At 40.6% G+C, this 21,530-nt stretch overlaps 2 protein-coding genes across 2 annotated transcripts in view; both read right to left on the reverse strand.

Moving 5' to 3' along the window:
• polr3a (polymerase (RNA) III (DNA directed) polypeptide A) overlaps nucleotides 1-21,530 on the reverse strand; it is a 380,370-nt gene that overhangs the window by 287,712 nt on the left and 71,128 nt on the right. The gene's annotated exons all lie outside the window — the stretch shown is intronic.
• Nucleotides 4,432-21,276, reverse strand: tbata (thymus, brain and testes associated; the record flags this gene model as incomplete). The annotated part of the gene is made up of 9 exons (XM_084078320.1): nucleotides 21,213-21,276; nucleotides 20,685-20,909; nucleotides 12,335-12,487; nucleotides 11,859-11,947; nucleotides 9,928-10,080; nucleotides 8,260-8,341; nucleotides 7,519-7,684; nucleotides 7,053-7,093; nucleotides 4,432-4,523 (listed from the first exon to the last, which is right to left on the reverse strand). The coding sequence occupies exons 2-9, from the start codon at nucleotides 20,875-20,877 to the stop codon at nucleotides 4,432-4,434; spliced, it is 969 nt and encodes a 322-aa protein (XP_083934446.1). The 5' UTR covers nucleotides 20,878-20,909; nucleotides 21,213-21,276.

Here is a 21,530-nt window from a genome sequence, read left to right on the forward strand (position 1 = left end):
TTTTTTTTTTAACCACTTAAACCCCATAATGGGTAACCGGAGTCCCTCACTGGTGACAACATGAGCTGTGTTTGGTTATGTGTGGTTTGACTTGCTGTAACAAGCACAGTAATTCTCAATATGGGTGAGAAGCTAAGAGTTTGTGTTTTCTGTTGAATTATTGTTATTCTTTCAGAAGTATTTACAACAAAAATGCATGAGCGTCATCTATGTCTTGCTGCAGGCATGCGTTTCTGTGTGGAATTCCACTTTTACAATCTCATTGACATTCTCATTCACATAAATACACACAGCACTACACATACTGCATTATAGATAAGCCACCCCATCTCTCTTTCTTTTTGTTTTGAGCTACTGGGTACAGAGAGAGAGAAGGATCGTATAGGCAGTCATGCCTGTGAAGCAACTCTCAAACTCTCAAACTTTATTTCTGGAGCACATTCAAAATGCCCCCGGTTGACCCGAGTGCTGCACAGAATAATTAAACAGTAAAGACAAAAAACAAACTAAAAGTGAAATACAAAATGAAAGGCTAAACATAAAAACGCCGATACATAGTAAAAGCCACAGATATGCACTCAGAGTTGAAGGCCAATGAGTCTTTAATGATTTAAATGCCTCCAGTGTCTGGGCACGGCGAATATGAAGGGGAAAGCTATTCCATAGCCTACGGGCAGTCGCCGCAAAAGGCTCATCTCATCAGTTTTTTTCCTTTTCTTTTAATTATCTGACAGCAGCCTGTGCCTCCTCCACCTCCCTGCCAGGGCTGGCTGAGCTCCAGCCAACAACTGCCTCTTATCAACATGAAGCAACAGGTGGCCTCGGGAGGAGGGTTAAGGGCATGAGCATGTTCACCTGTTGACCATGCCCCAGCTTTTTATTTCTTTATTTTATTGAGCTCTCTCGTCCAATGACGCCTTGATTACAGCAAACTATAGTCTCCCGAGTCCCGTAGCCAGACAACCATTCCACAATCTCTGAATGCTACATAGCATTGGTTCTCAAAGTCCTTGGGGGGGTTCCAGAGGGTCCCCAGCAAAATGTGTTAATATAGCATCACAATCATTTTAACCACTTTAACCTTAAAATAGCAGATTTACAAGCTCATAGCGCAGCACCGATTTTGTGCAAACCTTTGAATATATATTTCCTTAAGCGAACAACTGCAACTCAAATCTTTGCTTCTGGGGGTCCCTGGAACTAAATCTTTTTGAGATGGGGGTCCGCGACCAAATACATATAATTTTGGGGGTCCTTGACATGAAAAAGTTTGAGAACCACTGATATAGAGTCTGGGACTACTGTACCTACACCTCCCGAAATCCGAGACAGGAAGCTGGTGTCTGTTCGTCATTTCCATTCTCGAAAATATTAAAAAAATATCTTTACATTAAATTCTTTATTTCCATGTCTACGAATCAGCAAGCTATATATGCTTAGATGATTATGCGCGACTGTAAAGACGAAACGGAAGTGGGGAGGAGGCGTCACATCCGCTTTATCGCTTGATCATTTTCAGAGTTTCCGTGCTGCAGACTGTATGACCAGAAGCATTTGAAAATTGTGGGAGCCAACAGCCTGGCCACGCGAGACTACAGCAAACATATACTGTAGCACAAAATTAACCACTTGAATCCCTTACATTGTTGAGCGGAGTCCCTCAGGGCTTTATACTAGTGACTTTTATGTTTTCGCGCTACTTTAAATAGCAACCGATCTGCTATTTTGTCGATCTGCTATTTTGTCCATCTGCTATTTTCTGGAAAGGTTTTCCCAGAATACGGATGCTATGGGGTTCAATTGGTTAAAACAGATGAAAATTACCAAAGGCAACAAACATTGGAAATTGTATCAAGTACAGACAGATTTCAAAGTATTGTTCACAAGCTGTTTACAGCGATCAAGTGAAATGTTATTCTCCAAATTTAAAACAGATTGTAGACAGTTCCACATGTGCGGGGCATAGTAATGAAAGGCGTTCTTACCCAGATCAGATTTGACAGTGGGAATGTTTAAAACCAAGTAATCTTGTGAACGGGTATGGTGATTACTGACTAAATGTTTATAAGCTGTGAAGATAATCAGGTGCAGTGCTGCTCATCACAATGACATACTTTTACTTACTTACGGTTCCATTATTACACTCAGAGTTCTGGGGGTGCTTGAAATTTAAGTGTTTGAAAACCACTACACGAGAGAGTGTATAATAAGCATATGCATCAAAGTAGAATGTAAAACTTGAATGAAATAAACAACCATAGAGAATTTCAGTACCTGGTTTGTCTTCACAGGAAATGGCGGTCCTGGGACAGTTTCTCCAGGTGTCCCCATGTTTGGCCACGTACGTCTTCATCATCTGGGTGACGATCAGGTCACGATGCCAGGCAGTGATAGAAGTACAAAAATTCTGGACTTGCAGTAAGTAGAAGTAGCAATACCATGATGTAGAAATACTGTGTTACAAGTAAAAATCCTGTATAAAATGTTTTACTTGAGCAAAAGTACAAAAGTATTGGCAAGATTGGCAACAAAATAAATGTAAAAGTACTCATTATACAGAATGGCCATTTCAGAATCATATATCATGTTATTGGACTATAATCATTGATCATTAACCATGAACTAATCTATACTTTGGCTATTTGAAAATGGTTACAAGCTTACAACGTGATCGCGAGCTTGTAGATCTGATCTTTTTTTGGGGGGGCTTTTTTATGCCTTTATTGACAGGATAGTAGGTTGACAGGACATGGGGAGAGAGATGGGCAGTGACATACAGCAAAGGCCGCCGGGATAGGGGCTCGAACCCGCGACGCGCTGCCAGGCCACCCTGAAGCCTAGGCGCCCGCCGCCCGGACTGATATGCCAGCGGTCTGGGACAGATCTGCTATTTTTGAAATATAATTGGATATCTGATCATTCTTTATTCATAATTTGATGCAAAAGTTGGAAGCTCTGCAAAGTACTGTAACTAGTAACTATGTAAAAAAAAAAGAGTAAAAAGTTCAATATTTGACTCTGTTGTACTGTGTTGTACTAAGTAAAAGTATAATGTATAAAAAATGGAGTACCTCAAACTTTTGCTCAAGCCCAGTACTTGAGTAAATGTTCTTAGTTCCTTTCCACCACTGGTAGCCTACAAGGTGTTTCTTGGTTGGTCTCTTTTCCTTTTCCCTTGTGGGTTCCAATAGAGGACATATCTGGTGATGGTAGACAGTAGACACAGGCATGCAGACAGTGCTTTTCCCTTGTGGGTTCCAGACAGTAGGGGACATATCTAGTGATGTTAGACACAGACATGCAAAACAGTGCTTTTCCCTTGAGGGATCCAGTAGTAGAGGACATACTGTATCTACAGTAGGTGGCCAGTGACTTTCACTTTCAAAGCCTTTGCATCATGCACAAACAGAATGTGGCACACAACACCAATGGTTTTGTTAAGGTGGATTTGTGGATAGGATTCTATATGAACAAACTTGTTATATCAACAAAAAACGCATCACATTCTGTTTGTGTGACAAACATGATGCAAAGGTTTTGAAAGTGAAACTGGTCAAAGTCACTAGCCACCTACTGTAGTGATGTTAGACACAGACATGCATACAGTGCTTTTCCCTTGTGGGTTCCAGTAGAGGACATATGTGGTGATGTTAGAGGCATGCATGCATGCATAAAGTGCTTTTCCCTTGTGGGTTCCAGTAGAGGACATATCTGGTGATGTTAGACGCAGACATGCAAACAGTGTGACCAATACATCTCCACAGTCTTGATGACACAATGATGTGTTGGCCATGAAAGATACTCATCGTTGCTGTCAGGCAGAAACTCTGCCTGATAGCCATATTTCTTTATTTTTTAAATAAAGAAATTGTAAATTAATGCCTTACTACTTCATCATTCAAGCGTGTGTCACACAAAAGCAGTGAAAAGAGCAAATCTACAGCCGATCTACGTGCGTATATCGGCTATTTCCCCTGGCATCCCTATTTCAGTCAAATTGTCTAAATTTTGTCCCGACCTTGGGAACCACTGCTTTAGGCAACTACGGTATTTCAGATTGAATTTGCTTATTTTATTTGTAGGACAAGTGTGGCTCAACGTTTATTTGAGTGCATATTTTATCAACACTACTTTTGACCTTGGTTGGCTTTGCTTTGCTTGGTTTCAAAACAATGAGTACCTCTGCTCTCTTGTCGAACAATTTAGTGACACTGAATACATATAAACTGTACATGAAGTCCAAATAATGACAAAAACCCTTTTAGATCACCTGATACCATCTGTTTATGTCAATCAGCAGCTACAAAAACAAACATTTGGACTAAAAGCATGCATGTGGATCGACCACCAATTGTCAATTGAAGTATTAAGCAAACGTACACATGCTGCGATAAGGGAGTCTAAATACTGCGGCATGGGCGATAAGGAGGCCTAGGAACTCTCATCCCGCTGGAGTGGAACATCTTGTGGACGAGGAGGAGCTTGGGGACGGACTTTGAGGACTTCAGCCTCTCCAATCCTCTCTGCAAGAGAACGCTCACATCATAAATGCATAGTACACAGCAGCACATCAAGTGCACTGGCTAACACACTTATGCAAAGTGACTTCCTATTATTTGTCCCCCTACTTAAAACCTATAAAAAGCAAGCAAATCTTCTATTATACTGATATATGCCCATACTACTGGAGTGGAGATAAATTGATTGTACATGAGCATAGATCAGTTGTTCTCAAACGTTTTGGGGCTCAGAGCACCACTAAACATAATAAACATTTTTTTTTTTCATCTACGGCAGTGGTTCTCAAACTTTTTCATGTCAAGGACCCCCAAATTGACACTTATTCGCCCGCGGACGCCCATCTGAAAAGATAAGCCAGGGACCCCCATAAGAGAAGATTTTTATGGCTCTAGCAGTGATTCTCAACCATTTTAATTTCAAGGACACCCAGTTTCACATGCATTAGGGCTACAGACCCCCATGTAATGGCATTTCTATCTCTGGGACCCCAATTCATATTGTAAAATCAATGTTCATTTAACTCTGAGAGTGTACAAATGGAACCAAATGCACTCTCAGAGTTACAGACCCATGAGGGTCCATTTAGTTCCTATCCATCATTTAGCTGGGGACCCCCTGGAACCCCCTCAAGTACCCCTGGGGGTCCCCGGACCCCACTTTGAGATCTAATGATCTACGGCACCCCAACAATTTGGACATTTTTGACGACGTTACTCTCACCGATCCATGTCTAATGCATGCTGCGGTGGTGCTATAGTGAATTTCCCTCAGGATCAATAAATGCCTATCTATCCATCTGTTTCCTTTTGTGTCGTTTTCTTTCAGTCTTCAGAGTAAAACGCTACATAGAATAGCTGACAACCATCAGGTATGCATGCATGCACAGTCAAGAGGGAAAACAAGAATCAATAAACGTCCTTTCATTGATTTATTTGCCTCACCCAGGAAACCATGCCTCACCCAGGAAACGGCGAGGTGAAAGAAAGGACAAGTATTGTTTTCTTGTTCTCAAAACATGAACTATGACATTCTTTTCAAAGAACATATCCCCTGTCAGATTCTCAAGAGCCAGACGGTTTCATCTGAGTGTCCTCTATATTGTTTAACAAAAGTGAGACAAGGGTGAGAATGTAAATGTGTGGAATAGAAGGCCACAAGGACCAGACAAACAAAGATTACCTAACTAGTGGTTCTCAAAGTGGGGTCCGGGGACCCTCAAGGTTCCTTGCGGGGTTTCTAAATGGACCCTTACGGGTCTCTATAATAATAAACTTTATTTATAAAACGCTTCACGAAACATGGTTACAAAGTGCTTTACAGTGGCAATAAAATACAGTACACCAAGAATATATTTCGGTGTTTACGGTAAGGCAATTCAGCTTAAAGACAGATGGTCAAACATTTTACTACTTTTACTTTTACTCAAGTAACATTTTGAACACAGGCCATTTACTTGTAACTTCTAAGTAACTTGTAAGTATTTCTACATTGCAGTATTGATACTTCTACATAAGTAGAAAATGTGAGTACTTTTTCCACCAATGGACCCCTGCCTGATGATCTAAGGTTGCGCACAGGTTCATACGGTTTCAGCATGTCTAAGATGTAGGTAGGGGCCAGACCTCGCAGGGCTTTAAAAGTTGTCAGTATGATCTTAAAATAAATTCTAAAACTCACTGGCAGCCAGTGAAGGGAGGCCAGGACTGGTGTGATGTGGTCACGCCTCCTAGTGTTGGTCAGTAGTCTAGCTGCTGAATTCTGTACAAGTTTGGAGGCGAAAGATAGCCTTTTTGCTGAGCCCAGAGTACAAAGAGTTACAGCAGTCTAGGCCAGTGGTTATCAAACCTTTTCATGTCAAGGACCCCCAAAATGATATATATTTGGCTGCGGACCCCCCCCCCCCCCCCCCATCTCAAAAACATTTTGCGCCAGGAATTTTTCTAAAATAGCAGATCTACAGGCATCACTTCGTGCAGCGCTATGAGCTTGTAGATCTGCTATTTTTGAATAGTCAAAGTACAAAATATATTTAAAGCTGGTTAAAATGACTAAATGTAATGCCTAATGATTAACTAATTTTGCTGGGGACCCCCTGGTACCCCCCCCCAAGGACCCCTGGGGGTCTCCGGACCCCACCTTGAGAACCAATGGTCTAGGCATGAGGTGATGAAGGCATGTATTACCTTTTCCAGGTCTGTGAAAGTGAGGAATGATTTGAGATTTCTCAGAGTCTCTAACTCTGAGAGTGTATACAAAATGGAACCAAGTGTACCTGTAAGGGTCCATTTGGTTCCATTCATACCCTTTCAGAGTTCTGGGGGTCCTTGGAATTAAAACGTTTGAGAACCACTGCATTAGAGAGTTAAAAGAAAACACAGGGAGTCTTTGATGAGTCCAATAGCACCACCTGCCTGGGCTTAATTAAAAACCAATGCATCAAAGCCGAATGCAACTTGAATGAAATAACCTGGGTGAAATAAACAAAACTAAAGTTAATTCATGTGCAACAAGCATTAGATCATTTCAGTTACCTGGTTTGTCCTCGCAGGAAGACTTGTGTGTTCGGCCAGAGCTGTGAAGGCAAGCAAAGCGTGATGCACTGGACCTGCCTGATTAGTTTATTTTGATTGTGAACGAATGTGCAGGTGAGAAAAGTTAGCTATTCCCAACCTGTGGACCGGGGCCCACTGGTGGGCCGTGAGGATATTGCAAGTGGACCCCCAAATATTTGCCAAAACATGAAAATTGTAATGAGAATATAGCATTAATGTTAAACAATGAATGTAAAAAATAAAATGTTTTTTTTTCCTTTTCTTTAAAAGCTTGTGATACTGATAATTAAGAACTTACAGTTAGTTCCATTGACCCAAGCTGGAACGCAATCGATTGATTGATCATATAAAGGCTGCCGTGTTAAGTGGTCAGATGGGTGGGCCGCGAACACTTTCCAGATGTTCAAGTGGGCCCTGATCCAGAACCACTGGTCTATACTCTGACCTTGTTGTGCTGTGTGGTTTCCTCCATGGTTGGCCAAATGAAGGACTCTGTGCAAGCAGAGATGTGCATGGATGAAACACTTGAAGATCCTGGAAGTCCTGCTCATGGCCAGAGGCCTTGATGTCCTCCAAAGCCTGCTGAATCATCCCCATCACCAGGTCTTTCTCTACGGAGGACATCGTGAAAGGAGAATTCATCTTGTGAAGTTGCTATTTCAGTCTGCTATGTAAGCATGGTATGTTGTATGTTATGGCATGTAGCATGGCATATATATATATATATATATATATATATATATATATATATATATATATATATATATATATATATATATATATATATATATATATATATATATATATATATATATATATATATATATATATATATATATATATATATATATATATATATATATATATATATATACACACACACACACACACACACACACACACACACACACACACACACACACACACACACACACACACACACACACACACACACACACACACACACACACACACACACACACACACACACACACACACACACACACACACACACACACACACATATATATACACACATACATAGTAGTTTATATGAGAGTATCTTGTAGTGGCCAAAATATAAGGCATTTCCATAGTCGTAAAACGTATGATTTTTTCTTTTTGTATAATTACAAAAAAAAAAACATGCTTTGATTGACGTATTTTTTTTGCTGTAGTATTTTACCTCTTGGGCCTGAAAGTAGAAGCCACCGCTGGACCAAAGACAAAGAATCTGTCTGCAGTATCTGACACAGCAGCTCCAGTACCTAGCGGGCATAAAACGTTTAACATAAAAAGTTGAAATATGGAGATGTGAGCTTTCTGCCCGACAGATATGACGATATGCACGACACACATGCATTATGTATGTACTCTATTCCACACTGACTGCACGAGCATCAGCAAGCCTCCATCATCTTAAGACGTCTGCAGATATGCCATTTTTGAAGAATCTTTGAAAAAGAAATTGGACATTTTTGAAAAGTTTCACCTATAACGACATGCACAAAATAGGGACGTCAGGGGTAACGTGGTGAAATATTTTCACAATATATACAATATAATACAAATAGTAGCAAACCCCAGTTAAAACCCCATCTCACTCACCCCTCAGATCTGTACCAATGAAATCAAAACATATGAATACAATAACAAAATAAAAAGACAAAAACAGAGGGGGTAGGAGGAAATACTAAGGAGAACTACTATGGGGTTTACATTATCGGCTTCCATATTTTCCACAAATGAATGTAGGGGAAGGCTGCCAGATTGTATATAATGTCATTATAGACCCTTGAAGAGAATAATTATCATATGTCCTCTAATTTCAGATATTGCATAACTATCTTCTTTGATCCACTTCAAAAGAATCAGCATGGCCAGGCGACTGATTCTTGATGTATTCGAGGTCTTGATGTATTCAATAGACATCCATTACTTTTGTTCAAAAGGCCTCCATTGCTTTAATTAACTCTGACATTGATCGGTGTGCGTGTGTGGTACTAGTCCTTGGAGATCTCTTTTTGATATTCCATTCGGCAAACGTATTTCGAGAGATTCATTGACAAGAGACTTGACTTCATGTGGAAATGTTATTTCAACCCTGAATTAACATGGAAACATTAGAGTTTGCTTTCAAAAGGGACTGAAGAGGAAAGGGAACCTAATGGATCTTTTTGTAACCCAGAACCTTCCAAAACATGAAACTTTCCAGAACCCGTAAAGTTCTGTGATTTGTGTTGTTGTCGTTTATCTTTATATAACCAGAACCAGGAGGTACAACTAAAAACAAGTGAAACTAGCTGAACTACGAGCTTGTAGATCTACAAGCTTGTAGATCAGCTAGTTTTGATATTTTTCAAAACATTTGAGAACTCAGAGTTCTGGGTTCCAAGAACTCGGGGTCAGTACTATACCCCCTGAGCAGGGTGCAAATTAGGTTCTAAAGAACCCTATTTGAGCCGAAGTGTATATGTAAATAAATCTGAGTTTGATGGCACAGCAAGGTTCACTTAGTTCTTGTAGTGGAAAAGAGCCATTTTAATGGCTCTTTTCCACTACAAGAACTAAGTGAACCTTAGAGAGTTAGTAGAGTACCTTAGAGACCTAGTAGAGTAGTTCACGCCCAAAATTACTTTTTCTATCGATTACTCACCCCATGGAGACTTGAATTCATTGATATTTTTTTTCAATGTTGCATTCCTAAGCCAATAATTTGATGACCAGCAGCGGTTACGGTAGGAGACACAAAGAGTCTCCTATCCCTTTAAGTATAATTTACCATGTGTTCTTGGTCGTAGAGGGGTTGTGGATAACCCTGGCGCTGAGAATGAGTACGCTATGTATGATTTACCATGAGTTCTTGGTCGTAGAGGGGTTGTGGATAACCCTGGCGCTGAGAACGAGATCGTCTCTGGTAAGCCTTGGTAGACGGAGGGAGGATTCGTCCGGTCTGAGTAGAGTACTGGGTCTTTCTCTGACCAAGTCCTTCCTCAGGCTGCTCCTCCTGGGCAACATGCACAGAGATACACACTTCAACAAATACTATGACCTATAGGCCAGTGGTTCTCAACCTTTTCAGGCCCCCCCCCAAAAAATGTTTTACAACATATTTGAACTGGGGACCCCCCCACCCTGACAAGCATTTGGAAGTGTATGAGTTTAGGCATTCAATTTTGTTTGACTCGGTTCCACCGATAAATATTGAGAAAATAGTAGATCTACAAGCTTACAGCGCCTCGCTTTGCGAGGCGTTGTGAGCCAACTTCAAAAAGTTGGCCTCTTTCTTATTATTTGACAATTTGGCCAATGTTTGACCAATGTTTGTTTTTTTCGGTATTAAAAAGGTCTTAAAAGTCCTTAGATTGTCACTAAACCGTCATCTAGGGACCCCCCAAAAATCATGTGGGGACCCCCTGGGGGTTGGCCTACAGTGCATGCTCACTCAGTAGAAATGTCTGAATAATTATTTGTTGAAAACAGAAATTCAATTCTACTGCGTGAAGGAGAAATATGAGAAACAAAGCGCGAGCATATTACTCCCGTTCTGGCCCTCTCTCCATTGTCTCCCGGTCCGTTTCAGAATTGATTTTACGGTCTTAATGTTTGCTTTCAAAGCACGTAATGGCCTAGCCCCGCCTTTTCTCACAGACCTTATCAAAGATTACAGTCCATCCAGACCCCTAAGGTCGGCCGATCAGCTGCTATTGGCTGAGCTCACGACCAAGAAAAGATCTAGAGGTGACCGAGCCTTTGCTGCGGCCGCCCGAGGCTCTGGAATAGCCTTCCATTTAATATAAGAGCCGCTCAGTCCATAGACATTTTTAAATCACTACTGAAGACCTATTTCTTTTCTCTGGCCTTTGAGCACAGCTAATCCGATACTCCACGACCACTGACCCTACCTCACTATTTTCTGCTATGCACTTTTTTAATAGTTCTATTGCCACAAAATGTATTTTATTTAATCTTTGTATTGTATCTATTGTAACATTGTTATTCCTATTGCTGTGTTGTATAGCACTTTGGTTGGCTTCGGTCATTGAAATGTGCTCTACTATAAATAAAATTTGAGTTGAGCCTATAATAAGGGGAGAAAAACATGTTAAGACTTACTACAGTAGGAACATGGACCAAGTTGAATCTGTGCTGATGCTTTAGTGAAATAGATCGGTGACAATTTAAGGACCGTTAAGACCTTATTAATACCTAAAAATATAGGAGAAAAAACACCATTACTGCACCAAAGTAATGAGCACCCTATACTATAAAAACTGGCCAAACATTGGCCAACTTGTCAAACAATATAAGAAAGAGGCAAATATTTAGAAAATAACCGATCTACAAGCTCACAATACCTCGCAATGCAAGGCGTTGTGAGCTTGTAGATCGGCTATTTTCACAATATTTATCTGTGAAACAAGTCGAACAAAATGTAATGCCTTTCCTTAACTCCTACATTCCAAGTGCTTGTCAGGGTGGGGGGGTCCCCAGTTCAAACCCCCACTCAGTTCAAATATGATTATTCTGGGGGGTCAGCCTGAAAAGGTTGAGAACCACTGAAATAGACCATCTTACTGGGTTGCTCTGGTAACTGACCATTGATTGTGTCAACCACTTGATTGCAATGACACAGGTTCAATTCCGGTAGGAGATTTACGTCATGTCATTATGTTAATTCCGGTATGATTTAAGTCACCTTCCCTCCAAACTTAGTTTTTGTCTATATCTAAATAAAGTAGAGAAAAGGGTGCAGACTGTAGAGAGAATTTTAACTACACTTACACATTTTCTGTCCTTCTTTGCTTGAGAAGACAGACTGACTTTTGCAGCCAGTTCTTTCAGCTCGTCCTTCCAGGCTTCTGAGAGAAGAACTGTCATAACAAATGTGAACAATAAGTTAAGTTATTTTGCAGCTACAATAGTTCTTTCAGCTCTTCCTTCATGCTGTATTTCATGCTTTATACTATTGCTTTTCCTCCAGCCTTTTGTGGAATGTACACCCACATACCCATGTCTCACACACACACACACACACACACACACACACACACACACACACACACACACACACACACACACACACACACACACACACACACACACACACACACACACACACACACACACAAAAGTATAAAATAATAATTAAAAGGATTATTAAGCTATATTAACCAATTTTGCTGGGGATCCCCTGGTATCCCCCAAAGGACCCCTAGGGGTCCCCAGACCCCACTTTGAGAACCAATGCAGTACTGTACCTGCTCTGTTACTTTTGCCTGCGAGTGTAAGAGCAGGCGGAGCAGCAGCCGTGGCTGTACTGAACACTTGGCTCTTGATGAGAGGATGAGGAAACAGGGCTGTAGTGACACACCAGTCATCCCTCACCATGCACACCGGGCTGCCATTGAGACCTGCAACACAAACCAACACAACACAAACCAGTGGTGGAAAAAGGACTCAAATGTTTTTCTTGAGCAATAAAAATACCTAAAAATATCAATACTGCAATGTAGAAATACTTGCAAGTCAAGAATTTGAAATTTACTTGAGTAAAAGTACAAAGGTATTGGCATCAAAATGTACTTAAAGTACCAAAAGTTTTGAAATGTATAAAATGTGTAAAAATCTTTTGAAGTTGTGAGCTTGTAGATCGGCTTCAAATAGCCGAAATATATATAGGGCTGAAGTGGTTATGTATGTTTTATAATAATATCTTAAATCTACAAAATAAGTAGTGACTAAAGTTGTCCAATAATTGTAGTGGAGTAAAAGTTAAAGTTTTGCCAAGATGTATGGAGTAGAAGTAAAAGTACTGAAAATTGGAAATACTCCAGTAAAGTAAAAAATACCTCAACATTTTACTTAAGTACTTGAGTACATGACACGTACTTAGTTACTTTACACCACTGACAGAAACACACATGGAAGATGTTCCCATTGAAAGAGTAGTTCATACCAAAACATGACTTATTTTCTACTAATTACCCACACCCCATGAAGCCTTGATTTCATGGAGAGTTTTTTGTTTTTGTCGCATTCATGAGCCCATAATTTGATGACCTGCGGAGGTGGTCATCAAGGAGGAGGTTTGAGTCTCCGCCGGTCATCAAATTATCGGTTTAGGAATGCGACAAAAACAAAAAACTCTCCATGAATTCACGGCTTCATGGGGTGTGTAATTGATAGAAAAGTATATATTTTTTAATCACATGTCATGTAACTCAGTAGGCCTAGTTCTCAAACTTTTTCGTGCCAAGGAGCAAGGACCCCCAAATTGACTCTATATTGCTATTTTGAGTGCATGAGCACACTGGGTGTTTTGTTTTGTTTTTACCTAGTATAAATATATATATTTTTAAAAAGGCAAACATTTTTAACACAAATCTTTGCTTCTGGGGGTCCCTGGCACGACATATTTTCAGGTGGGGGTCCGCGGCCACAACATACATATCAATTTGGGGGTCCGCGGCACGAAAAAGTTTGAGAACCACTGGGTTAAAGAACTCATTGGTCATTTGATTCGTTTGTTTTTATAGTTGCCCGACAGCAATCCTCCCTACAGTACATAATATGGGGGTGGTGTTGACACCACTGGCCAATGTCTACGCTCCGTATCCCCTGAGGGCACTCCCACATTCTGCTCCACATCCCCCCCACCTCTGAGCTACTGTACACACCCACGCTCTACCAGTGTTGTTGTTGTTGTTTCTTCTCAGGTTTTGTCATTATTATGTTGCATAAGTCTTGGCCAGTGGTGGAAAGTAACTGAGAACGTGTACTCAAGTACCATTTTGATGTATTTTGTACTTTACTGGAGTATTTCCAATTTTCAATACTTCAGTACTTCTACTCCACTAGAGGCAAATATTGTACTTTTTACTCCACTACAATTAATTGACAACTTTAGTTACTAGTTACTTTGTAGATTTTGATTATTATTTCAAAACATACATTACCCACTTCAGCCCTAGCTATACTTTTGGGCCATTTGAAAATGGCCGATCTACGAGCTCACAATGCGTTGCATCGCGAAGCATTGTGAGCTTGTAGATCGGCTATTTAAAATATTTGTATACATTTTATACATTTTGAACTTGTTAAATGGGACATTCTGCATAACAAGTACTTTCTACTTTTGGTACTTTAAGTACATTTTGATACCAATACTTTTGTACTTTTACTCAAGTAATGTGATTTATTATGTTTTCTTTTCCACTTGATTCTGCCAGCAGCAAACCATGGATAGTTTGGAAGAGACATTAGCTGACTAAACTGAGGAGGTACCTCTCTAATCCCCCTGGCCTGAGGGACCATAATCACAACCTATGGGAAAATCTCTGACAAATTTCCAAAGCATGTACTGTAGGAGGTTAGGAAGAAAACAACAAGTGAATATCAAACCGCCAGATATTGACTTGTTTTTTTAACCTTTTTTACCTTTTTGTCTGCCAGTCATCAAATTATTGGCTCAGGAATGCGACATAAACAAAATAATCTCTATGAATTCAAGGCTTCGTGGGGTGTGTAATTGAAAAAAAAAAGAAAGAAAATAAGTCATTTTTTGGGTGAACTACTCCTGTTAGATATCTGAGAGATGCTTCTCTGTTAGACTTGGCGACTCTGCATTGCCTATTGTCCCACTAGCTTGTGCTGTTCCCCAAGGTACTATTCTTGGGCCCATCCTGTTCTCCTTATACCTTCTCCCCTTAGGACTTTATTTTAAACATATATAGGTTATTCAGATATACAAGCTCATAGTGCATCACTTCGTGCCACACTATGAACTTGTAGATCTGCTGTTTTTGAAAAATCGTGAACATTTGTGCACATCTTTGATATGTATATACATTTTTAAGCAAACATTTTAACTCAAATCTTTGCTTTTTGGGGTCCCTGGCACAAAATATTTTGAGATGGGGGTCCGTGGCCAAATACATATAATTGTGGGGTCCTTGACATGAAAAGGTTTGAGCACCACTGATATAGCAACATAGGTTTTTCAGAAAACTGTTAGGATAGGATTTAGAAGGCATTTGTAGAATCGGCCTCAGGTCTTAATGGGTTAATCCAAAATGAAATCTCTTTTATCGCTCATGACTTTAAGCGAGCGACACATGGTTTTATTTCTACACATTTGGACTATTGTAATGCACTTTATGCTGCTGTAAACCAGGACTTTGAGTCTATTGCACGATTGTAGTTAGTTCAAAATGCTGCCAGTGCGTATTTTAACAGGAACCTGCAAGCATGATCACACATCACACCGATTCTGCCCACTCTCCACTGGCTCCCTGTCTGTTTTTTTTTATTTTAAGATTATACAGTTTGTTTTTCAAATCGTTAAATGGTTTTTCGTCTCATTACCTCCTCCATGTTTACACTCCATCCAGGTCATTGAGGTCAACTGATCAGCTGCCTGCAACTTGTCTTCCTAAGAACAAAATTGAAAACCGGAGGCCAATTGTGGAACGAACTAAATCCCACTTTATGTCCCACTTTTATACCTTAGCTTCTAATCCAGCATGAGTGTTTTGTGGTCCCTGTTTGTGTCTTGTATTGTTAGAAATCACTGGCTGTTGATGGCTGTGTTTTGTGTTTTATGTTCTTTTGTTATACAGTAGATACATTTTGTACTAAAAAAACAATTTTTGTCATGCCATTTGTACAGTTGTGTTGTGTTCTATAGTTTCATGTCCGTAGCTTATATTGTGTATTTATTTTATGATTTTGTGCAGGACTTGGTATCCCTGTTTTCTTAAAACGTGCTCACACATCACACATGACAATTCCAAGGGGGATTTAATAGTTACGGTGGCCTATTTCTTTGATACTGGTTGGAAAATATACAGCACTACCATGTGTACAGTACAGACAGTTTTCTGTGGATGATCACACACCCAGTTTGAATGAAACAATTTACATGTCCTGTTCATTGTCAACTGGACAGTTTCATACTGCAAAGCAATGCCTTTATATAGCCTGTTGTTACGGCTGTAGCCGCGCGCGCGCGCGCGCGCGCGCGCGTGCGTGTGTGTGTGTGTGTGTGTGTGCATGCGTGCGCGTGTGTGTGTCTGTGTTTTTGTCTGTTCTCTCCTCAGGTACTGTCACCCCACTGTGAGAGAGCTGCAGAGTTGATTGAGCACAGCAGTGTTCAGTCAACTCATCAGGGCTTGGCCGTTAAAAGCCTGAAGAAGAGAAGAGACAAAGGCCAGCGGGCCATTCAGCAGCGTGGTACTGCCATCTTAGACACAGCTAGTTGCGTGTGATACTTCTATTTGCAAAGAGAACGTGTTGTAAACGCGTTTGGCACAACAGAGTTTGATCTCAAGTGTAGTGTTGTATTCAATGGGATGATTTCTAGGTAGCTCTAGGTGCAGCGTGTGTACAGCGTGTGTGCATCGTAACGATATTCGGTGAACCCGTGTGTGTTTTGTGTGTGTGTTTGTCCATAACATTTTGTGTGCCGGCTTATATTCCTACTTTAGTTTAAAAAATAAATTGTTATCGTTCAGAACTTATGTGTTTGGTGGTTTTAAGTAAATCAATTATTTTGTTTTTGCAAATTTGCTGTCTTGACTGACTCCAGTCCACATGATAACGGAGGAGGGTCATCAGTATCAACTCTATAGACGGGTTTCCGAGCGACGTCATCACAGAGCAGAATGCGCAATCTGCGCATGCCTGGGGGTGGAAGGCGCGTTCGAAAATACAGCCCTGAGCGGCAGTGAGCGCACTGGCCAATACAAACTAATAGGCGAGTGTGCTCCGGTGCTCCGGTGCGTAATTTCCAAACGCACCCATAGGCTTCCCCCCGCAGCTGCGCGGTCATATTCCTCTCAATGTTTACTAACAGGAAACCTGTCTATAAATGGACAGACAGACAGAAAAATACAACAGCCATTTTTGGCAGGATCATATTTAGGCAATTTAAAAAACTTTGCTTCATACAATGCCTTATGACTTTTACTTTCTTTTGTATCTCCCTTTCAGAACATAATGAGGACACATATTATGTTAACTTTGTTATTGTTACAATTTGTGTGAGGTTGAGAAATAAAAGCTACCCCTCTGGCTACTGTAGTCCAGCCAAGGGGTGATGGTTTCTGGATACTTAATAGAATAGAAATAAAATGGGCTTTAATTTGGCTTTGGTTCTAAGCTGATCAATATTTCCCTTCATAACACTACTTGTTTGTTAAAAGTCAAAGTAGTGTCCAAGAAGTTACTGGGATAAATAAATAAATACAGTGCAAGTTTGCAGACAGGGGACCAAGTGCATTGCCTAGGCTAGTGATGGAGCATCAGTACAAGGGCCCAAAAATAATTACTTCACAGCTAAAGATCAATGCTCTATCCGAATCCGACATAATCACACCTATTGATTAATGGCGCGTCTGACATAAATACACAAGTACTGTATGGATCAGGGGTCTTCAACAGTGGGTCGGGGACCCCTAGGGGGTGCTCAGGGTTACTACAGGGCGGGCCGCCAAATCCTTGTGAGATAGATTTTTACTACTTGAACCCTAGCATCCCTATTCTGAAGAGAACTTTAGCCAAAAGTGGCAGATCTACGTACAAGCTCACAACGCCTTGCAGCGCAGATCGGTTATTTTCGGCAAAGAGGTAAAAAGGAAGGAAAAAAGAGCAGACCAAGTACAGAGTGAAAGGTCAAGTTTACTGATTGACAGTTTAAGTGGTAAAATGTCTGAAAATAAATCAAGTATGCATCTATCTATGAAATCTATGAAAAAGTTTCATCTTCAACCCAATCTATTACAATATGTAGTGGGGGGTCCCTGCTTCATCTCTCAGCTAAGGGGTCCTTGGGCTGAAAAAAACGTTGAGAACCACTGGTATAGATTGATGAAATACACGGCAACACAAACTTGTTAAGCACTGGGCTTATGGTGACATGAAGATAAATCTGGACAATGTCGTTCTTGTGTCCCCATCATTGGAGGTCTCAAACCATGGTTGCATTAAGTTGCTGCCCATTGTGGCCCAGTATTGCAAAAGTAAAAGGCTGGCATTTGTCAAAGTTATTGTTGCATTGTAATGCGTTTGAAATCGCAGACCGATTTGAAAAGTCAAGCCAAAATAGTCCCTGTTATATAATGCATGTGTATGTGCGACACCAGGAACACCGGGAAAGGATCTGTGTCATTTTAGCTATATATATATATAGCACATTGGTTGGCGATTCAAAAATAGCAGGTATACAAGCTGACAGCGCGTCACTTTGCACCACGCTGCGAGCTTGTGGATCTGCTATTTTTTTTTAATCTTGAAAATGTGTGCAGATCTTTGTACATACATATTTTTATAAGTGCACATCTTTAACTTAAATCTTTGCTTCTGGGGGTCCCTGGAGCAAAATATTTTGAGATGGGTCCATGGCAATATTGCAAATATTTGCCTGATGAAGACCTGAAGAAGGTCGAAACGTTGCAAAAATAAAAAGTGAGTTTCTTGGAGCTTGAGAACAGTGGGCGGATTTCCTTCTTCTTTTCCTTCAGTCAAACAATTAAAATAATTCGGGTCATCAGACTACAGTATGTTAAGCCAGAAGTAATACGTGAATGTAAGTGTTGTCAAGTGAACTGTTGAAGAGCAGATGCTCATCCTTTAGTGATCTAGAAAAAAAAAACTGTAACTTTCAGTCTATTCCTGCCTCAGTCTAAAGTCTCATATTTCCAATTTGCATAAAATGCTAAAGTTGGGATCTTTACTGAAACCAGATATAACCCTGATTTTAGCAACCGTTCATTGGATTGGCAGTTAATTTCATAACTGAATTGAAGGTTTTGCAGTTCACGTAGCCTGTTAACAGCATAGAGTCAATGGCTGCTGTTACATGGACAGTTTCATTCGGAATGAATACATGATGTCCATGTAACTGTGGCCTATGCGTTTTGACTGTGCATTGACTGATTGGGATTGTAGTGCATGTTTGAAAGGTCAAACATTCACTGCAATCCCAATCAGTCTATGCACAGTCAAATCCTCAGTATTAATGCAACACAGAGAGTGTAAATGGTTGCACTCTCACACGGAGAGGCTTTTACTGTGGTCTTAAGGCAGGTCCCGATTGCCATATGAGGTGATCACCCTTTGATTCGACTCTCCTAAACTCTGCTTCCTAAGAAGGAGATGTTGCTAAAATCAGTGAGCTACAAGCAGATTGAAACTTGATCATCAGCAATAATTGTAAAACAACGTCACATAGCGGTTCTGGCTACTGGCAAAAAGGGATCTTGGCAATCATGAGTCAAGGAGCAAAGAAAAAAAAAACTGCTTGAGCATCTCAGCAGGCTTAATCACTCAAGACATTTTCTTTTTTTTTACTGAATGGGTTCCCAGATTGCTTCAGTCTGAATGGACAGACATAAGAAATGATTGTCTGAAGATTGAGAGAGGTCATTTCAGGCCATTCCCATTTAGCAGACAATACTGTGCAACATTCAACAAGTCTCTTATGGAAGGTTTTTTCACTGCTAAGCCCTGCTGTTTGGTGTTGGAAAGGGTGTTGACAACCATGAGTCACCAGTCACTTCTTTTCGCCTGACACGCGCAGAAGAACGAAATGAAAACGCATAATGGAACTTCATGTGTTTCCGGTTCAAATCTACTGGCAAGCCAATCAATCGACAGCCTAGTCATGATTTGTGTGCATGGGGATCTCATCTTAAACAAGCTTAGTGCTTAATGAGCTTTCCAGTTTAGTAGACCTTGTATTGTGAATTTGTACTTCCATGTACTGTTATGTACTGTCATGTACTGTTCTCATGTCTTACTAAATAAAGTACATCAATCAATCAATCAATAGTAAATAATCAATCGAAGCAATGGGAAAATGAACGGGAACAGAAAACAGGTATGCCAGCTTCTGCCAATTGTCGCAAAAATTGCTTGCTTAAGGGTAGGGCAATGTCGGGTCTCTGCTCTATATTTAAAGTTTCTTAAGACAACTTGTTGTGATTTGGCACGATAATAAAATCAAATTGAAATTTTATTCATTGAAGTAGCCGGGCAACCTAGAGGAATCTAACCCCTGTCTCTACGGTGGGCAGGAATTATTATTTTTTCAATATATCCATCACATCCCGTGGGGGAACTTCAGTTTTCAGCCTCAGAGCAGTTAGGGGTCAAGCATCTTGCTCAGGGACACTTCGACACGTTGCTGAGTGCTGGAATCGTACCTAGGGCCTCCGGGACCTCCGGAGTCCTAGGCTCACTAACCATTCAGCTATCGACACCCCTAACTTAGCCGCTGTGCCACCCATACACCCCCTATCACACAGCGTTGTCCGACTACTGGGAAAAAAGGGCCCTGGCAAATGGCAGTCATGAGTCAAGGAGCCAAAACAAACCTTGACATCTCTGCAGTACGAATGGACAGACATTGATTGTCTATAAAGCAATGCAGAGAAACCATTGCCTGACCCTGAACAATGAGAAAGAGAGGTCATTTGAAGCCGTCATTCAGCAGGCAATTATAGTGCAGAACTTTATCCAACATACTGTATATGTCTTATGTAAGAAGAAAGTGGAATGTTTCATTTGTATTCATAGCGGCATTATTAATGCATGACCAGGTCAGCTTACCTTGGAAATGTCTGACTCTGTGCGGATGAGGGTTGTGCCGAGAGAAGAACGAGTGGTGACTCAGGGCACCGAAACGGGCACTGCTTCTAGTCATCATCCTGGTCATTTCAGTAGTGAATGGCACTTGATCGCCATGACTGGAGCCCTTCTCTCTGTTGGTCCTTTGAGAATCTGGGCCATGTACCGGCCACATATCAGAAATGAAAACGTGTGTCCAGAATGAATCTGAAAGAGTAAAACACCTCGTGAATAGGCAACCCAGATATCCCTTTTTGAAATTATTATATCATATGATGGCATTTGGTATATCAAATCTATCTTCCAAGTAGAAGTTGTAGCCTACTGTAGAATCAACAAGAAAAAGAAAAGACCACCGGTAAAGACAAGTACTAGATACGGTACAAAGTTCCTTTTTCAGTATACTGTACGAATAGGCCTATATTTCTAAAAGTTGATAAACAGGATTCACAGGGGAAATAAATCTATAAAGAAAACAATTTAAAGAAAAGCTTTAAAGAGCCACTGTACCTCAGTCAACAGCCTCCTGCTTAAACCTGCCCGTGTCTAAATGCAGTGTTTCCCATGTTGCTAAGAAACCTGTGCTCAGCAAGACAAAAATACAATCCGCTCACAATGGACGACTTTACAAGTTAATTTCTATGCCGCTTCCCTGCGTCCAGACCAATTACACACTAGGCTGTGAATAGTGTGTCTTATATAAAAGTTTATTGGCAGACATCTGTTTGCACTGTACATATGGCCACCTGGTGCCAAAGCACACGTTTAGCTGGTTTACCATTGAATAATGAAATATGTTAGAGCAGTGCCCTACAAAGCCAAAGTGCA

This window comes from Gymnoscopelus microlampas (assembly GCF_963454915.1).
Source record: "Gymnoscopelus microlampas genome assembly, chromosome: 14".
NCBI classification, from domain to species: Eukaryota; Metazoa; Chordata; class Actinopteri; order Myctophiformes; family Myctophidae; genus Gymnoscopelus; species Gymnoscopelus microlampas.